At 48.0% G+C, this 18,587-nt stretch overlaps 1 protein-coding gene across 1 annotated transcript in view; it reads right to left on the bottom strand.

The window, feature by feature from the left end:
• The window catches only part of REDIC1 (regulator of DNA class I crossover intermediates 1), a 97,920-nt gene that overhangs the window by 12,614 nt on the left and 66,719 nt on the right, over nt 1-18,587 (bottom strand). The window contains 3 exon segments of the mRNA XM_062195236.1: nt 8,093-8,156; nt 9,809-10,142; nt 11,099-11,315. Coding sequence (XP_062051220.1) covers nt 8,093-8,156; nt 9,809-10,142; nt 11,099-11,315 — 615 coding nt within the window.

The raw sequence follows: 18,587 nt of genomic DNA, 5'->3' as shown, positions 1-18,587 counted from the left end.
TAGGGGCTGTGATGGGTGTGGCCAGGCTGTGCAAAGAGCATCCCAGATTGCTCACTCACTTGCTCCTTGCTGGCTCGCTTTCTTTTTTTTTTTTTTTTTTTTTTACTCAGTTGGGAGTGGAGTTGAGGGTAGTTGAACTCTGGCCTCTTTGAGTATTCGTTTGATCTACCCCTGGGACCACACACAGAGTTTATGCAGCCCTCAATGTGTTCTCCAGTTTCACTAAAGTTACTGAGTTTGGCTGAGCTTTACATATGTAAAATCACGGTGGTCTTTGTTTTGCTTGGTGAGTGAAGGGAGAGGCCTCTGTTCCCCCCCACCAATGTCTTGGGTTTCTGAGTTCTTTGTCTTACCCTCCTCTGTTCCTGCGCTGGCGAGATTCTGTGGCTCTGGCTCGTCTCCTGCCGCTTGGCTCGTCTCGGTTGGTTTTCCACGCGATGGGCTCCCTGTAAGTCCTCTGTGTCACGTCCACAAGATCCGGAAGCGTTGCCTCTGCAGTTTTTTTCTTGAGTCTTTTCCTGAGACTACAGTAATTCCAGTTTTATGAAATTTTATTTTCCCAAACTAAGGCGCACGTCCTCACTATCCGCCATCTTGGCTCTGCCAGCCGCACGTTTTTCATGCCTGTAGCTTCTCCAACAGCCGCACGTTTCTCATGCCTGTGGCTTCTCCAACAGCCGCACGTTTCTCATGCCTGTGGCTTCTCCAACAGCCGCACGTTTCTCATGCCTGTGGCTTCTCCAACAGCCGCACGTTTCACATGCCTGTGGCTTCTCCAACAGCCGCACGTTTCACATGCCTGTGGCTTCTCCAACAGCCGCACGTTTTTCATGCCTGTGGCTTCTCCAACAGCCGCACGTTTTACATGCCTGTGGCTTCTCCAACAGCCGCACGTTTTACATGCCTGTGGCTTCTCCAACAGCCGCACGTTTTACATGCCTGTGGCTTCTCCAACAGCCGCACGTTTCTCATGCCTGTGGCTTCTCCAACAGCCGCACGTTTTACATGCCTGTAGCTTCTAAGTATTTATGAGTCCAGCATCGCACATGAACATCAGAATCTGACAAAAGAGGACACACACAGACTCACACACTCTCCTAAAAGAACTCACTTAGGAATAATACAAAAAATCTTTAAACGAAGAAAATAAACCAGAATGGCAAACAACCAGCATACAAGGCCACTTCAAAAACTTCATGCAAAATTGCATTAAAAGCAAAGTTTACTTCAATGCAAAAAAAAAAAAAAATGAAATCCTTATATAGTTATAATTTGCATTTTTATTAGGATTTGGTGGGATTTATTATAGGAATGCAAAGATAATACAAACTGCAAAATCTGCTAAGAAAATTGACATTTTGAGAATATTTGTGTCACAATGACATATCACCTCGCATCTGTCAGGATGGCTACTACGAAAAAAAGTGGTAATGAGGATGTGAAAAAAATTTGAAACCCTTTTGATATGTTGCTGCAATCACTTTGGAAAACAATATGGTAGATCCTAATAACACTGAAAACAGAACTACCTCATGACCCAGCAATCCCACTCCTGGGTATATATCTGAAGGCACCAACAACAGAATCCAGAAAAGGTATCTGCACCGCTGTGTTCACAGACCCATCAGCAGCAACAGGAAGGGGTAGAAACAACTTCCACGTGCGTCAACGGCTGAACGGAGACACGACACGGGGACACACATGCAATGGAACATCAGTCAGCCCAGAAACAAGAAAAAACCTCACAGTACGGACTCAGAGATGGAAGAACCTTGGGGATATTACACTGAGTGAAACAAACTTATCACAAAAACACAAGAATGGTTTTCACGAAGTTTAAGAAAAATGTTTATGATGAGATAACTAAGCACGGATTTAAAACATTTACTGCACCCAAATAAACACTACAATTTGTCCGTGAAATTTTCAAAGTATACTTATATCACGTTATACCACATGATTCCACTACACAAGGAATCTAAAGTCCTCAAACTCCCACAAACAGCAAAGACATCAGTGACTGCCAGGGGTGAGTAGGAGAGGGAGACCAGAGCTCTGGACTGACACACTCAGAGGCAGGATGAATGAAGGGAGACCTAGGGATCTGCCACAGAACAATGCACGTGGGGTAACAATACTATACGCTGCACTGGAACATTGTTAGGAGAGAGAATTTTACATTGCAATTCACCACAATACAAAATCTATTACCAATAATTAATGATCATTCTATAGACACTAAGAATCACTTATTCCCCAAATCACTGATTACCCACAATCACCTCCCCAAAAAAACCTCTCAAATAACCAACCCCCATGAATCTAAGCCCAAAATTCAGAATGTTAATAAAGAAAAATGAGATGCAAAGTCATTCTAAAGTGGCAACAAAAACATCAAAAAATACATATAGATAAATCCAGTAAGAACCTATTCCAGAGAAACCCAAGGCAAGCACTTACAGGTGTTTTAAAGAACTGCCATAGATACAAATTCAGATTGTATTGAAACAGATACCCACTCTCATTAGACAGCACTATCTGACACCATTAGCATGACAATTCAGGTGAAACACAGCTCTCACTGTTAGAAGGGAATTGGGTCTAAGACCCTAACAGACAGGACAAGCCATAGATGTTAAGTCCCTTATACAAAATAGCACACTATCTGTGTATAACCTACACACATCCTCAGTATACTTTAAAGCATACCTAACCTAGATTACTTATAATACCTAATGCAATGGAAATAGTAGTTGTATCAATTAGGGAATAATGGCCTGAAAAAAGAATGAACACATTCAATACTGATGCAAATATTTATACATACACTGATTTTTATCATTTTATTTATTTTTTAACTTATTTAACAAATATGAATTTCCAAAGTACAGCTTTTGGATTACAGTGGCTTTCCGCCCCCCCATAACTTCCCACCCACCCGCTCCCTCTCCCATCTTCCGCTCCCTCTCCCATTCCATTCACATCAAGATTCATTTTCAATTCTCTTTATATACAGAAGATCAATTTAGTATATATTAAGATTTCAACAGTTTGCACCCACACAGAAACACAAAGTGTAAAGTACAGTTTCAGTACTACTTATAGCATTAATTCACATTGTACAACACATTAAGGACAGAGATCCTACATGAGGAGTAAGTGCACAGTGACTCCTGTTGTTGACTTAACAAATTGACACTCTTGTTTATGGGATCAGTAATCACCCTAGGCTCTTGTCATGAGTTGCCAAGGCTATGGAAGCCTTTTGAGTTCGCCGACTCTGATCTTATTTAGACAAGGTCATAGTCAAAGTGGAAGTTCTCTCCTCCCTTCAGAAAAAGGTACCTCCTTCTTTGATGGCCTGTTCTTTCCACTGGGATCTCACTCACAGAGATCTTTCATTTAGGTTGTTTTTTTTTTGTTTGTTTGTTTGTTTGTTTTTTTGCCAGAGTGTCTTGGCTTTCCATGCCTAAAATACTCTCATGGGCTCTTTAGTCAGATCCAAATGCCTTATTTTTATAATTTTAAAGTGTAACTGTTTAAAGCTTTTTCTTATATTTATTTCCCTTTGATTATTTTTCATCTTATATGTAACTTCAATAAGTTGAAGCAGGCAAATCCAGTGAAGTAATAGTTAAATATGATGAGATAAATGGGATCAGTGTTTGTACAGTGATTAAAAGGCCACTTAGGGGGCTGGCGCTGTGGTGCAATGGGTTAACGCCCTGGCCTGAAGTGCCGGCATCCCATATGGGCAACGGTTCTAGTCCCAGTTGCTCCACTCCCGATCCAGCTCTCTGCTATAGCCTGGGAAAGCAGTAGAAGATGGCCCAAGTCCTTGGGCCCCTGCACCTGCGTGGGAGACTGTGGTGGAATGAGAAGGCCATGCCAAGGTGACCGCTGGCAAGCAAGCATCAGTTACTCAGGAATGGCTTTGAATCCCACCTGGCAAAGGAGCCTGCCTGGCAACAGGCTGTGACTGGATGGCTTTGAAACCCACATGGCAAACGGAGCCTGCCTGGCAACAGGCTGTGACTGGTTGGGGCATAGACCACCCCTTGACCGGAGTGGCTGGTCTTGGCTATATAAGACGTTGTATCAACTGAAATAAACGAGTCTGTGGGCTGCTCGCCTCAAGCCCGCTTTCACCGACTCCCGGGGTCTGTGTGGTGACTCCACGCCTCTTGCCCCCACCACGCTGCTCCTCTCAGAAATGAATCCACTGCAACATTGTTGAGAAATCAACTGCAACAGGCGACCAGGCAGAAGCTCCTGGCTTCTGGCTTCTGATCGGTGCAGTTCCGGCCATTGCGGCCATCTGGGGAGTAAACCAGCAGATGGAAGACCTCTCTCTCTGCCTCTCCTCTCAGTGTGTAACTCTGACTTTCAAATAAATAAATAAATCTTAAAAAAAAAAAAAGGCCACTTAGAATACTTGTATCCCAAACCACAGTGCCCAAGTTCGAGTCCAAGGCCCTCCTCCCAGTTTCTACCACCTACCAACACACACCCTAGGTAGCAGCATGTCACCTCCCAAGTATGGAGGTCCCCGCTTTGGTCTGGCCCCTCACTGCTCATTATAAGTATTGGGGAAGTGAACCAGGGGATGGTAAACTCTGCCTTCTTGGCCCTGTATCTCTGCCTTTTAAATAAATAAATGATTTTTCTGAAAAATGACAGGACAACTGATTCAGAACTGAATGTAAGCCTACAAAGCATACATTAAATTTTTATTTACTTATGTAGTCTTTTTAGTCTGTGCCTGGTTAAATTGCACATGCAGTATCGTGGATAGGGAAGGCTGGTTGTAAACACATTTAACAATTTTCTAAGTAAAATTAAAACTTTTCTATTGAAGTTAAGCCATTTTATTTTAAAGTTTATATGAAAAATAATCAAGAATAGCCAGAAAAACACTCTTTCAAGGAACGAATGTTTGGCCAGCACTTGAGACACATCATATATATATATGTGTGTGTATGTATATATGTGTATACGTATATACACATATAACCCACATCAGAGGGCCTGGATTTGATGCCTGGCTCCACTCCCGACTCCAGTTTCCTGCCAGAACACACCAGGGAGCCAGCATGCACTGGCTTGAATAACTGGATCCCTGCCACCCACGTGGGAGGCCTGGATTACATTTCCAGCTCCTGGGTCTGGCCCTGGCATTGCAGGCATTTGGAAAATCAAACAGTGGATGGGCGTGCTCTGTCTCTCACTCTCCCACAAGTAAAGTTATAAAATCATTATTTTAAAAAAATTAAGTGCAAGGGGCCGGCACTGTGGCACAGCGGGCTAAAGCCCTGGACTGGAGTGCCAGCATCCCATACGGGTGCTGATTCCAGACCAGGTTCTCCACTTCTGATCCAGCTCTCTGCTATGGCCTAGGATAGCAATAAAAGATGGCCCAAGTCCTTAGGCCCCTGTAGCCACTGTGGGAGACATGGAAGAAGTTCCTGGCTCCTGGCTTCAGATCAGCACAGCTCCAGCCGTTGCGGCCATCTGGGGAGTGAACCAGCAGATGGAATACCTCTCTCTCTGTCTCTACCTCTCTGTAACTCTTTCAAATAATCTTTTAAAAAAAATTAAGTGCAAAAGGTGTAAAAGCATAGCTTCCTCTGGAAATTTTCAATAAGTACACTCGTGGGACAGCGGGTAAAGCTGCCATCTGCAATGCCAGCATCCCATATGGCTGCAGGTTCAAGTCCCAGGTGCTCCACTTCTAATCCAGCTCCCTGTTAATTGCCTGTGACAGCAGCAGAAAATGGCCCAGGTAGTTGGGCTCCACTACCCATGTGGGAGACCCAGAAAAAGCGCCTGGCTCCTGGCTTTGGACTGGCCCAGCCCCAGCATTGCAGTCCTTTTGAGAGTGAACCAGCAGACAGAGCATCTCTGCCTCTCTGTAACTCTTTCAAATAAATAAATAAATTTAAAAACCAATTTGGAACAGGAGATCAAACATGGCTTTCCCAATGTAACAGTTAAAAAAACGGGACAAAAGCTCAATGGCCACCAACAGGGGAATTAGCTGAGTCAAAGCAAAAGCAGACAAGCCAAGTCATGGCAACAGTTCTTCGGCTTGCTCAAGGTATTTCACTCAGTAATTTCCTGAAGGACTGAAGAATGACAGCATCTGCTTGTCAGGTGAATATTTTGAAATTAGAGCAAAACTTTAGCAGGAAAACATCTAAGAAAGCTTTACCTTCTGCAAAACCTAACGCTCCTGGCTCCTTCCCATGGCACAAGGCTAACTGTGTGAGAATTCCCATGGACAACCATCAGGTAACCACTGTACAGCCCCAACTTGACTGGCTCTGACTTCTTTTGGTTTCCTAATCTTTTTCTTTTTTTTTTTTTTTTTTTGACAGGCAGAGTGGACAGTGAGAGAGAGAAAGGTCTTCCTTTGCCATTGGTTCACCCTCCAATGGCCACCGTGGCCGGCGCGCTACGGCCGGCGCACCACGCTGATCCGATGGCAGGAGCCAGGTGCTTCTCCTGGTCTCCCATGGGGTGCAGGACCCAAGGACTTGGGCCGTCCTCCATTGCACTCCCGGGCCACAGCAGAGAGCTGGCCTGGAAGAGGGGCAACCGGGACAGAATCCAGCGCCCCGACCGGGACTAGAACCCGGTGTGCCGGCGCCGCAAGGCGGAGGATTAGCCTGTTGAGCCACAGCGCCGGCTGGTTTCCTAATCTTAAAAAAAATTTTAAAGGACATGCAATTTCTTTAGTTAATAAAATCAAAAGAATGCATTGACATGGTTCAAAGGCAGGGAACTAAGACTAATGTACATCTGTGTTTATACATTTTGGGGCTTTATTTTCAGAAAAAAAATACTATAATGACAAACCAAGGAAAAATAATCCTATACAGCAGGTGGGGCAGGGAAGACAGGGCTAAAAATCCAAGATTTTATATATTCACATATAAAATGAAAAAGAAAAAAAAAAAAACGCCAGAAAGTTTCTAGGTCTCCTAGCAGGCCATATGTAATGAAGAACTATCCTCCCACAAGACACCTAAAAGGTACCAGATAGGACAGAACGGGAAGAAGCCTCATGTATGAAGCGATTGTCACACAGACCTCTAACAATCGGGATCCAGGACACATAATAGAGAAATGGGAGCCTGCAGACAGACACGAACACAGGACGTTAAGACACATCCTGTAAAGAAAACCAAACCTCCTAAAAGAAATGTGACACAGAGGACAGGCATTTCACACATGGCATGTGGATGGTAAATTAACCTAATCAGTTATCAAGGAAATGCAGATTAAAACCAAAAGGAGATACCAGTTTACCAACAAGCACAAAACACTGACACAACGCTCATGAAAATACAGAACATCTAAGACTCTTACAACGCTTGTTAGTGGGAGTCTAAATTGGCACAAACATTTTGGAAAACACTTGTATATCATCTTGAAGACGTGAGGATGTTCCTATCATCAGAACCAGAAACACATCCTGGAGAACTTCTCATACCCGTGAAAGCTCAGCAGTGGCCACAGCAGTACTGTTTACTACAGCAAAAGATTCCAAATAATCCAAACATCACCGCCAGAAGATAAAGGAAGACAATGTACCAGTTTAAAACCAGGAAACACACTGGGAGCTGCAGGTATAAAAGTAGACAAACCTCGAAATTTAATACTGGATTTAAAAAAACGTTGCACTGAACATAAATACAGAGAGTTTGCTCACATACGCGGGAAGTCAAAGTCCAGCAATGGAAAAGCCTGTGTGTGACAGCACAGCGATCACATTCGGAGCAGCAGTCACCTCTAGAGGGCAGAAGAGGAAATGCAGTCAAGGGATCCTCCCGCATCCTGGTGGATGACTCAGAGCCACACACTGGATACTCTGCTGCACCACACACAGATTACATGAGCGCATCATGCACATATGTGCATAAGAGACTAAAGTGATCTTACAGTCAGCCGCATGAATAGCACATTCTAAGGCATCTATGAAATCTATCTTTAACAGTCAAAAACGTGATTAAAAAAGTTAACATGTAACTGATTCCTATTTGTTAGCTTCTTAAAAAGGAATAAAGTTAATTTATAAGGTTATGCTCACAGATTTTCTTAACAGATGCTGGTCTGTCTTGTAAAGAATGTGTTCCTCTTTCTTCCATCAGCATCTAAAAGAAAATCAAAATTTTAATAATTATCAATACATAATGTCCTTATATCTTATCCACACAACTAGTTAATTTTATCATTCTTTATATAATTTAACTTGCAAAGATGATTTAAAAATCAGAAAGAACAATTAACAATTGTGGTTAATAACAAAAATGTAAAGTGGTTTAGAAACAGCAAGTGCTGGAGCCAGCACTGTAGCGCAGCAGGTTAACGTTCTGCCCTGAAGCACCGACATCCCACATAGGCGCTGGTTTGAGACCTGTCTGCTCCACTTCCAATCCAGCTCTCTGCTATGGCCTGGGAAAGCAGTAGAAGATGGCCCAAGTCCTTAGCCCCTGCACCCACGTGGGAGACCCAAAGCAGCTCTGGCTCCTGGCTTCAGATGGGCACAGCTCTAGCCATTGTGGCTAATTGGGGAGTGAACCATCGGATGGAAGACCTCCCTCTCTCTACCTCTCTCTGTAGCTCTTTCAAATAAATAAAATAAATCTTAAAAAAAAAAGCTTTTAAAAAATAAAAAAAACCAGCAAGTTCTAAGAAATGAATTACTAACAAAAAGGGAAGGTTTCAGATAATCACTGAAACAGTTGAAATAAAACAAAGATAATTAACACAACCTGAGGATTCACTCTGTTACTCTTCTTCTAACTTAGGTGAGACATGAGATTTATTTTCACCGTTTGTTTATATATAATAAAAGCTCCTAGATACATTTTCTTTAGAACACACTGTTGGTTTTGGCTTTCATAACATTCAAAATAATATGTAATTTCTTTTTTAATTAATTTATTAATACATTAGATTCTCAGGGTCACAACAAATACATGATTACTACAGCACAACTCATGAATTATGCTAATTTAATATTAATACAAAGAGAACAGATTCAGTAGAATTCATAGATATAATTCTAAGAAAATGATACTTTCTGGGGCCAGCACAGTGACATAGTGGGTAAATCCGCCGCCTGCAGTACTGGCATCCCATATGAACGCCAGTTCGAGTCCCGGCTGCTCCACTTCCGATCCAGCTCTCTGCTAAGGCCTGGGAAAGCAGTACAAGATGGCCCAAGTCCTTGGGCCTCTGCAACCATGTGGGGACCCGGAAGAAGCTCCTGGCTCCTGCCTTCAAATCGGTGCAGCTCCAGCCATTGCGTCCATCTGTGCAGTGAACCAGCAGATGGAAGAGCCCTCTCTCTCTGTCTCTCCTTCTCTCTCTGTGTAACTCTTTCAAGTAAATAAACAAATTTTTTTAAAAAAAAGACTTTCTATTTTACAAAAACGTACAGTATCTAATTTTAGGAAGTTAAGTAGGTTATTTGTCTGATATCAGCTTCTATTGAATTCTCACTAAAGAATGCAGCTGTGAAACTTTCCTTTGCTAAGTTTTTGTCTCCATGGTTCAGGCCACGAATTACCACAGCGCCACAAATCGAAAGCTCTGGTTGTGCATATCCAAAGAACTCTTCACAGAACCTGATTCCAGAGAAAGTAGTTTCTTTACTCTGAGCTGCTGGGATTCAGGTTTTAGGGAGACTGAAACCTAGGATAAAGGAGAATGTGCCCGCTGTTCAGCCAGAGTCCCTCTGCTCTGGGATGTGCAGCTGCAACGCCCTCCCCGGCCTTCCCGGGTAGGTCTGGACACGGGCCGGCTCTGGGACGCGTAGTGGCCTCCCCGGGTAGGTCTGGACACGGGCCGGCTCTGGGATGCGCAGCGGCCTCCCTGGGTAGGTCTGGACACGGGCCGGCTCTGGGATGCGCAGCGGCCTCCCCGGGTAGGTCTGGACACGGGCCGGCTCTGGGATGCGCAGCGGCCTCCCCGGGTAGGTCTGGACACGGGCCGGCTCTGGGATGGGCAGCGGCCTCCCCGGGTAGGTCTGGACATGGGCCGGCGGCTCAGGTGGGAAGCTGCAGTAAGGAACACTGAAGTCTTCACACACCGAACTGCTCGGCCCTTCTCCCACCTGGTACTCACACACAAGCCTGGGAGCAAAGGAACCACGTGCAAGAGTCCCCCTGCTAACCCCACTATTTCCTCATTCTAAAAGTCTTTCCTGCTGAAGTCTTAGCACATTCAAGCCCCAAACTTGGATCAGGAGCACACAACTGAGCAAGCTATACAGACTCCAGAACAGACACAAAGTCACTACTTTAGAGCCGACCAGGAAGGAGGCTAAAGAGAAGACACTATTTTTTTTTCATTTTTTTATGATTTATTTATCTGAAAGAGTTATACAGAGAGAGGAGGGAGAGGGAGAGAGAGAGAGAGAGAGAGAGAGAGAGAGAGAGAGAGAGACAGAGAGGTCTTCCATCTGATGGTTCACTCCCCAATTGGCCGCAATGGCCAGAGCTGCACTCATCTGAAGCCAGGAGCCAGAGCTGCTTTGGGTCTTCCACGGGGGTGCAGGGGCTAAGGACTTGGGCCATCTTCTACTGCTTTCCCAGGCCATAGCAGAGAGCTGGATTGGAAGTGGAGCAGCTGGGTCTCAAACCAGCACCTGTGTGGGATGCCGGTGCTTCAGGCCAGGGCGTTAACCCACTGCGCCATAGCACTGGCCCCAGAAATTGTCTTTCAAGGAGTGAGCCTCTCCCTGCAGGACAGCAAGTCTTCATCATGCCTGCCCAGCAGACTTCATGGCTGCTGTGGATCTGAAACTCCATCTTCTGGTCTTTTCCAAATAAGCCATGTGCTGCATACATGTGCTTCCACAAAAGCTGTTTTATCTTTTCATTCTCAACCTTTGTTATGTTTTTACACGTTTCTTGTAAAACAGACTTTTCCCCTCTACTTGATACTCTCTGAATCTTGTTTAAAAAAAAAATCATCCCCAACCTGTTTAACATACTAACTCCTTAAGTCTTAGGTAGAACTGCCATTTTATTGTCCCCTCTTCGGTTTTTCTTCCTGGTGTGCTGTCACTACTCCTGTGAGTTCTGACGTTCTCTCATCTGCTTCCACGACTCTAGTGATAAACTTCCCACTGACAGCAATCATACTGAAGCCTCGTTCCTCCTCTCCAGAATTAGACGGTAGCACCTCCTCCAGGACCTTATTTGATCCTACTCTCCTCCACCTTACAGAGGATCCTGGAACACTGCTTCGCCCCCATGCCCTACTGCCACTCCTTAACCGGGTCTTCTTTGCTTTGAAGGACCCTTATGGGGGAGAGGGACAAGAAACTAGGCCTGGGCAGATATCAGGGGCTTCTTAAGAGGTTAGATGTTCCCCAGAGTCCAGCGGGCAGGACGTTCTCTGGGAAGGAAAAGTCAATCCCCTTCAGAGAACCTCTAGGCATGCCCAGAGCAGAGCTGCCACTCTCCTCAGCACTCTCCTCAGCACGTTCCCTCAGCACTCCCCTCAGCACTCTCCTCAGCACTCCCCCTCAGCACTCTCCTCAGCACTCTCCTCAGCACTCTCCTCAGCACTCCCCCTCAGCACTCTCCTCAGCACTCTCCCTCAGCACTCTCCTCAGCACTCTCCTCAGCACTCTCCTCAGCACTCTCCCTCAGCACTCTCCGATATGCTAATTGTCCCTCCGAACCAGCCAATCCCGTGTTGCCACTGCATCCCATATGCTAATGGTCTCTCTGAACTGACCAATCCTATGCATGCGCATTAGGAATATGCTAATTCGTTGCCTATATAACCTGTGTGAAACTGCCGCTCAGGGCTCCTCACTGCCTGAGGTGGGGGCCCGTTTGCGCAAACGTACAATAAAAACCTCGTGCTTTTTGCATCAACTGGTCTGGAGTCTGGATCTTTGGGCGTCCTCCCGAGCAAGTGGGCATCTCTGCAACTGAGAGGTCCTACATTTGGCGCCCAACGTGGGGCTCGAGGTCGCCCTCAGACCCATTCTCTGCAGGACCAGTTGGAGGTATAATTAAGTGTTTTCTGTCTGTTGTTTTTTGTCTTGAGTATTCTGACTGGATTCTGACTGAAGTATTCTGACTGGCCAGTATCTGACCTGACTCTGTGGGACCAGAGGGGGAGGCAGGCGTGCCCAGCAACCCCTGGTCCGTTCCCCGGAGGACGCTCCGGGTTATGAGGGGAAACCCTCGGTCTGTTCCCCCGGAAGACGCACCGGGGTGGTCTGGAGGTGGGTCGGAGACCAAGTCTCCCTCCTTCCCGGGGAGGGCTGGTCAGGCAGCCGCTCCCAAAAATAGCGCAATAGCGTTCGATTTGTCCTAGCCATGTGTTTTGTCTTGCTTACTGTATATGTCTGTGCATTGGCTGTTCTTTTTGTTTGGGCTGAAATCCTTGTACGCATGGGTCAACAAATAACCACCCCTTTAAGTCTCACTCTAGATCACTGGAAGGACGTTCGAGAACGCGCGCGCCACCTCTCATTGGAGGTTAAAAGGAAACAATGGGCAAAATTCTGTTCCTCAGAGTGGCCGGCCTTCGAGGTCGGCTGGCCAAGGAACGGCACTTTTAACCTCGATATTATTTTACAGATTAAGGAACGAGTCTTTCAGCCAGGATCCGATGGACACCCTGATCAGGTGCCCTACATTACCACGTGGGAGGATCTTTCACGTAACCCCCCTCCCTGGATAGAACCCTTCTCCTTCCCGACGGAGCCCATACGTACCCCGATACCCCCTCCTCCTATCCCGGTTGTGCCAACCTCCTCCCTATACCCTCTGAAGGAGATTCGAGATCCAAAACCTGACAAGCCACCGGTTCTTCCGGCTGATCAGGACTTTCTGCGCTTTGACTCTCCCCCACCCTATCTTCCCGGCCAGCCTGCTCCCCCGCAGGAACTCCCACAACAACCAGAGCGGGATGTGCAACCTTCTGCACCATCCCCTGATTCCACGAGGGCAGGGGAAGAAGTCTCAGCGCCTTCCCCGCCCTCCAGCCACCTGCGCCTCCGTCGGGGGCAGGCAGGGGGCTCGGGAAGCGTCTGGACTTCGCAGGCTTTTCCTCTTCGCTCGGTGGCTGGCCAGATGCAGTACTGGCCATTTTCTGCTTCCGATCTTTACAATTGGAAAACCCATAACCCCTCTTTCTCTCAGGACCCCCAGGCTCTGACTGGGCTGGTCGAGTCAATTTTATTGACTCATCAGCCCACCTGGGATGATTGTCAGCAGCTTCTGCAGACCCTCCTCACTACTGAGGAAAAGCAGCGTGTCTACCTTGAGGCACGGAAAAACGTCCCTGGAGCAGATGGCCGACCGACCCTACTGCCAAACGAAATCGAGGAGGCGTTTCCCTCAACCCGTCCTGATTGGGACTACACCACCGTTGCTGGTAGGGAGCGACTTCGTCTTTACCGCCAGATTCTCCTTGCGGGTCTCAGAGGGGCTGGAAAGCGCCCCACCAATTTGGCCAAGGTACGTGCAGTAGTACAGGGGGCTGAGGAAACGCCGGCAGGCTTCCTAGAAAGATTAATGGAAGCCTACCGTATGTATACCCCGTTTGACCCCCTGGCAGAGGACCGGCAGGGAGATGTAATCATGTCCTTTATAGGACAGTCAGCGCCGGACATCCGCAATAAATTGCAGCGGCTAGAGGGGCTTCAGGGGTATACTATACAAGATTTAATGAAGGAGGCAGAAAAGATTTACAACAAAAGGGAGACCCGAGAGGAGAAGGAGGAAAGGATCCGCAAGGAGCAGGAGGAAAGGGAAGACAAAAGAGACAAAAGACGTAATCGAGAGCTTAGTAGAATTTTGGCCACCGTAGTGCAGGATACAGAAAGGAGTAGACCAGGACAGAATAGGGACTTGGGAGACAAACGAAAGCCTCGGGTGGAAAGAGATCAATGTGCCTATTGTAAAGAAAGAGGACACTGGGTCAAAGACTGCCCGAAGAAAACACAGGGACCAAAGAAGAGACCAGTTCCAATCCTGTCCCTGGAAGAAGACGACTAGGTGAGTCAGGGCCAGGAGCCCCCCCCGAGCCCAGGATAACCCTTGAAGTGGGGGGCAGACCGGTAACCTTCCTGATTGACACGGGAGCCCAGCACTCGGTACTGACTTCAGAAAAAGGGCCTTTAAGCTCCAAGACTTCCTGGGTTCAGGGGGCAACTGGAGGGAAGTTATATCGCTGGACAACCAATCGAGAGGTCCAGTTAAGTACAGGACTTGTGACACACTCGTTCTTACTAGTGCCAGACTGCCCCTACCCCCTCCTGGGCAGGGACCTACTCTCGAAGGTAGGAGCCCAAATTCACTTCCATGAGAAAGGAGCTACCATCACAGACTCAGGAGGGCGGCCCCTCCAAGTATTAACACTACGCTTGGAGGATGAACACCGATTATTCGAGAGGCCCTCGTCCACCATGGCTCCCCTGGACCCCAAGTGGCTCACAGATTTTCCTCAGGCCTGGGCAGAGACTGCGGGAATAGGGCTGGCCGTCAACCGGCCTCCCTTGATCATGGATCTGAAGCCCACGGCCATTCCCGTGTCAGTTCGTCAATATCCGATGGGCAAGGAAGCTAAGGAAGGTATCCGGCCACATATCCAGAGACTGTTACACCTAGGCATTTTAAAACCTTGTCGTTCACCTTGGAACACCCCCCTACTACCAGTAAAGAAGCCTGGTACGGGTGACTACCGCCCGGTACAGGACTTGCGGGAGGTTAACAGGAGAACGGAGGATATGCATCCCACAGTGCCCAACCCCTACAATCTGCTAAGTACCTTGCCTCCGACCCACGTATGGTACACTGTGTTAGATCTAAAAGATGCATTCTTTTGTTTAAGACTGAGCCCTCAGAGCCAATCCATCTTTGCTTTTGAGTGGAAAGACCCAGAGACCGGGTTTTCAGGACAACTCACCTGGACAAGGTTGCCCCAAGGATTTAAAAACTCGCCTACCTTGTTTGACGAAGCTCTGCACCTAGATTTGGCCGACTTCCGAGTCAACCATCCGGACCTGGTCCTCCTGCAATATGTGGACGACCTCCTCCTTGCCGCTGAAACTGAGCAGGACTGCCTAAAAGGTACCGGGGCCCTGCTACAGAGACTGGGGGAATTGGGCTATCGAGCCTCCGCGAAAAAGGCCCAAATATGTCAGAAACAGGTGGCCTACCTAGGCTACCTCCTAGAAGGAGGGCAACGGTGGCTGACAGAGAGCCGAAAAAGGGTGGTTGCTCTAATTCCACCCCCCACCGATGCCAGAAAGATGCGGGAATTCCTCGGGAGTGCGGGATTCTGCCGCCTTTGGATTCCTGGGTTTGCGGAGCTGGCAGCCCCATTGTACCCCCTCACGAAGTCCAATGCTCCCTTTCAATGGAGAGAAGAGCAACAGCGGGCGTTTGACAACATAAAAAAGGCCCTATTGTCAGCCCCAGCCCTGAGCCTCCCTGATATGACCAAGCCCTTCACATTATACGTGGATGAGAATAAGGGAGTGGCGAAGGGAGTGCTAACACAAATGCTTGGACCCTGGAAAAAGCCGGTGGCATACTTTTCAAAAAAGCTAGACAATGTAGCGGCCGGCTGGCCTCCGTGCCTCCGCATGATAGCGGCCGTGGCAGTTCTGGTGAAAGACTCGGATAAATTGACTCTAGGCCAACCTCTCACCATAGTGGCACCTCATGCTGTGGAGACAGTTATCCGCCAGCCACCAGATCGGTGGCTCTCAAATGCTCGGATAACTCATTACCAGACTATGTTATTAAACTCAGAGCGGGTCCGGTTTGGGACTGCCACCTCCTTAAACCCGGCCACCCTGCTCCCGGAACTGGGGCCCCAGGCCCAGGTAATCCATAACTGTCATCAAATCCTGGCTGAGGCCCACGGCACCCGAAAAGACCTAACCGACCAGCCTCTGCCGGATGCCGAAATGACCTGGTTCACGGATGGGAGCAGCTTTCTACAGAACGGTGAGCGGAGGGCTGGGGCAGCGGTGGTGGATGGAAAAACTGTTATCTGGTCAAGTGCCTTAAAGCCTGGAACTTCTGCTCAAAAAGCCGAGCTCATAGCCTTAACTCAAGCTTTAAAACTGGCACAAGACAAAAAGGTCAACATTTACACAGACAGTCGGTATGCTTTCGCCACTGCCCATGTACATGGGGAGATATACCGGCTAAGGGGCCTCTTAACCTCAGCAGGCAAGGACATTAAAAATAAGCAGGAAATCCTAGATCTTCTACAGGCCCTGTTCCTGCCCAAAATGTTGAGTATAATTCATTGCCCCGGGCACCAACGAGGAGACGACCCCGTAGCAAGGGGAAACAGGATGGCAGACGAGGCCGCTAGGGCGGCAGCCCTGAGCCAACAGGTGCTCCCGTTAAAGACAATTGAGCCCACCCAAGTATCGAGGGAACCACCTTTCCTCTATTCGGACCAAGACTTAGATACGATCCAGCGGCTCGGTGCAGAGTATGATGAACAAATAAGGGTTTGGAGGCTCGGAGAGAAAATAGTCCTGCCACACCAATTGGCTAAAGAAATAATTACCAGCCTCCATCAATGGACTCATTTGGGACACAAAAAGCTAAAAGCAGCCTTACAGGAAGATAGGCAGTCTTATTACATCCCCGGACTTGACTCTTTAGTCCAGCAGGTGACTGAATCCTGTGTTCCGTGTGCCAAGGTAAATGCCAGACACCTCAAGCTCCCGGAGGGAGCTAGGGTAAGAGGAGACCGACCAGGAATCAACTGGGAGGTCGATTTCACTGAGATAAGGCCGGGCAGTTATGGGAATAAGTATCTTCTAGTTTTTGTAGACACCTTCTCCGGATGGACTGAGGCATTCCCCACAAAACGGGAAACCACCCGGGTGGTCGTCAAGAAGATCATAGAGGAGATCTTCCCCCGGTTCGGCTTGCCTAAGGTAATCGGGTCCGACAATGGCCCAGCGTTTGTCTCCCAGGTAAGTCAGTTGGTGGCCAAAGCATTAGGCATAAATTGGAAATTGCACTGTGCCTATAGACCCCAAAGTTCAGGACAGGTAGAAAGAATGAACAGAACAATTAAAGAGACCTTGACCAAATTAGCGTTGGAGACTGGTGTTAAAGACTGGGTCCAACTCCTCCCTATGGTGTTGTTCCGGGTCCGAAACACGCCCTCTCATTGCGGGCTGACACCATACGAAATCCTTTATGGAGGGCCCCCACCAGTAGCAGGCTTGCTTGACCTTGCCAGTGACTCTGTTGCCGATGCCCCTAAGTTACAGGCCCGGTTGAGAGCACTCCAGATCATCCAGAACCAGGTCTGGAAACCTCTTGCAGCAGCCTACCAACCCAAGACGACAACCATTCCACATCCTTTCCAAATCGGTGATGCTGTGTATGTCCGAAGGCACCAATCTAAGACTCTAGAGCCCCGGTGGAAAGGCCCCTTCACTGTGCTGTTGACAACTCCCACCGCTCTCAAGGTCGACGGAATCGCTGCTTGGGTCCACGCCTCACACGTGAAGCGAGCACCACCTCCCCAGGGCCCCGAGGATCCGGACAGACCAGCCAAATGGAAGCTCCAGCGCACTCAGAACCCACTCAAGCTAAGACTTTCAAAAACTGTTTAATATTTGTGATGTTCCTGGCCTTTCCCCATTGTTTTTCCAATCCCCATGCTCCACAATTGTTAACGTGGAACCCAACCCAGTCCAGCAAGAACAGAGTTCCCTCCCTCCAGTGAGGCAGGCTCTCCCCAGGCCGGTCCAATAGATTTTAGGATTAAAATCTTTGCAAAAAGAAAAGGAGGGAATGAAGGACCCTTATGGGGGAGAGGGACAAGAAACTAGGCCTGGGCAGATATCAGGGGCTTCTTAAGAGGTTAGATGTTCCCCAGAGTCCAGCGGGCAGGACGTTCTCTGGGAAGGAAAAGTCAATCCCCTTCAGAGAACCTCTAGGCATGCCCAGAGCAGAGCTGCCACTCTCCTCAGCACTCTCCTCAGCACGTTCCCTCAGCACTCCCCTCAGCACTCTCCTCAGCACTCCCCCTCAGCACTCTCCTCAGCACTCTCCTCAGCACGTTCCCTCAGCACTCCCCTCAGCACTCTCCTCAGCACTCCCCCTCAGCACTCTCCTCAGCACTCTCCCTCAGCACTCTCCTCAGCACTCTCCTCAGCACTCTCCCTCAGCACTCTCCGATATGCTAATTGTCCCTCCGAACCAGCCAATCCCGTGTTGCCACTGCATCCCATATGCTAATGGTCTCTCTGAACTGACCAATCCTATGCATGCGCATTAGGAATATGCTAATTCGTTGCCTATATAACCTGTGTGAAACTGCCGCTCAGGGCTCCTCACTGCCTGAGGTGGGGGCCCGTTTGCGCAAACGTACAATAAAAACCTCGTGCTTTTTGCATCAACTGGTCTGGAGTCTGGATCTTTGGGCGTCCTCCCGAGCAAGTGGGCATCTCTGCAACTGAGAGGTCCTACATTTTCTCTGTTTCAGACCCTCTGTGGCTTTATTAATTCTTCCTCAATAGAAACTGCCAGCTTTGAGTTTACCTAACCAACAGGCAGGTG

Source organism: Lepus europaeus, chromosome 6 (genome assembly GCF_033115175.1).
Source record: "Lepus europaeus isolate LE1 chromosome 6, mLepTim1.pri, whole genome shotgun sequence".
In the NCBI taxonomy this organism is placed as follows: Eukaryota; Metazoa; Chordata; class Mammalia; order Lagomorpha; family Leporidae; genus Lepus; species Lepus europaeus.
This window is presented reverse-complemented; position numbering and strand designations above follow the sequence as displayed.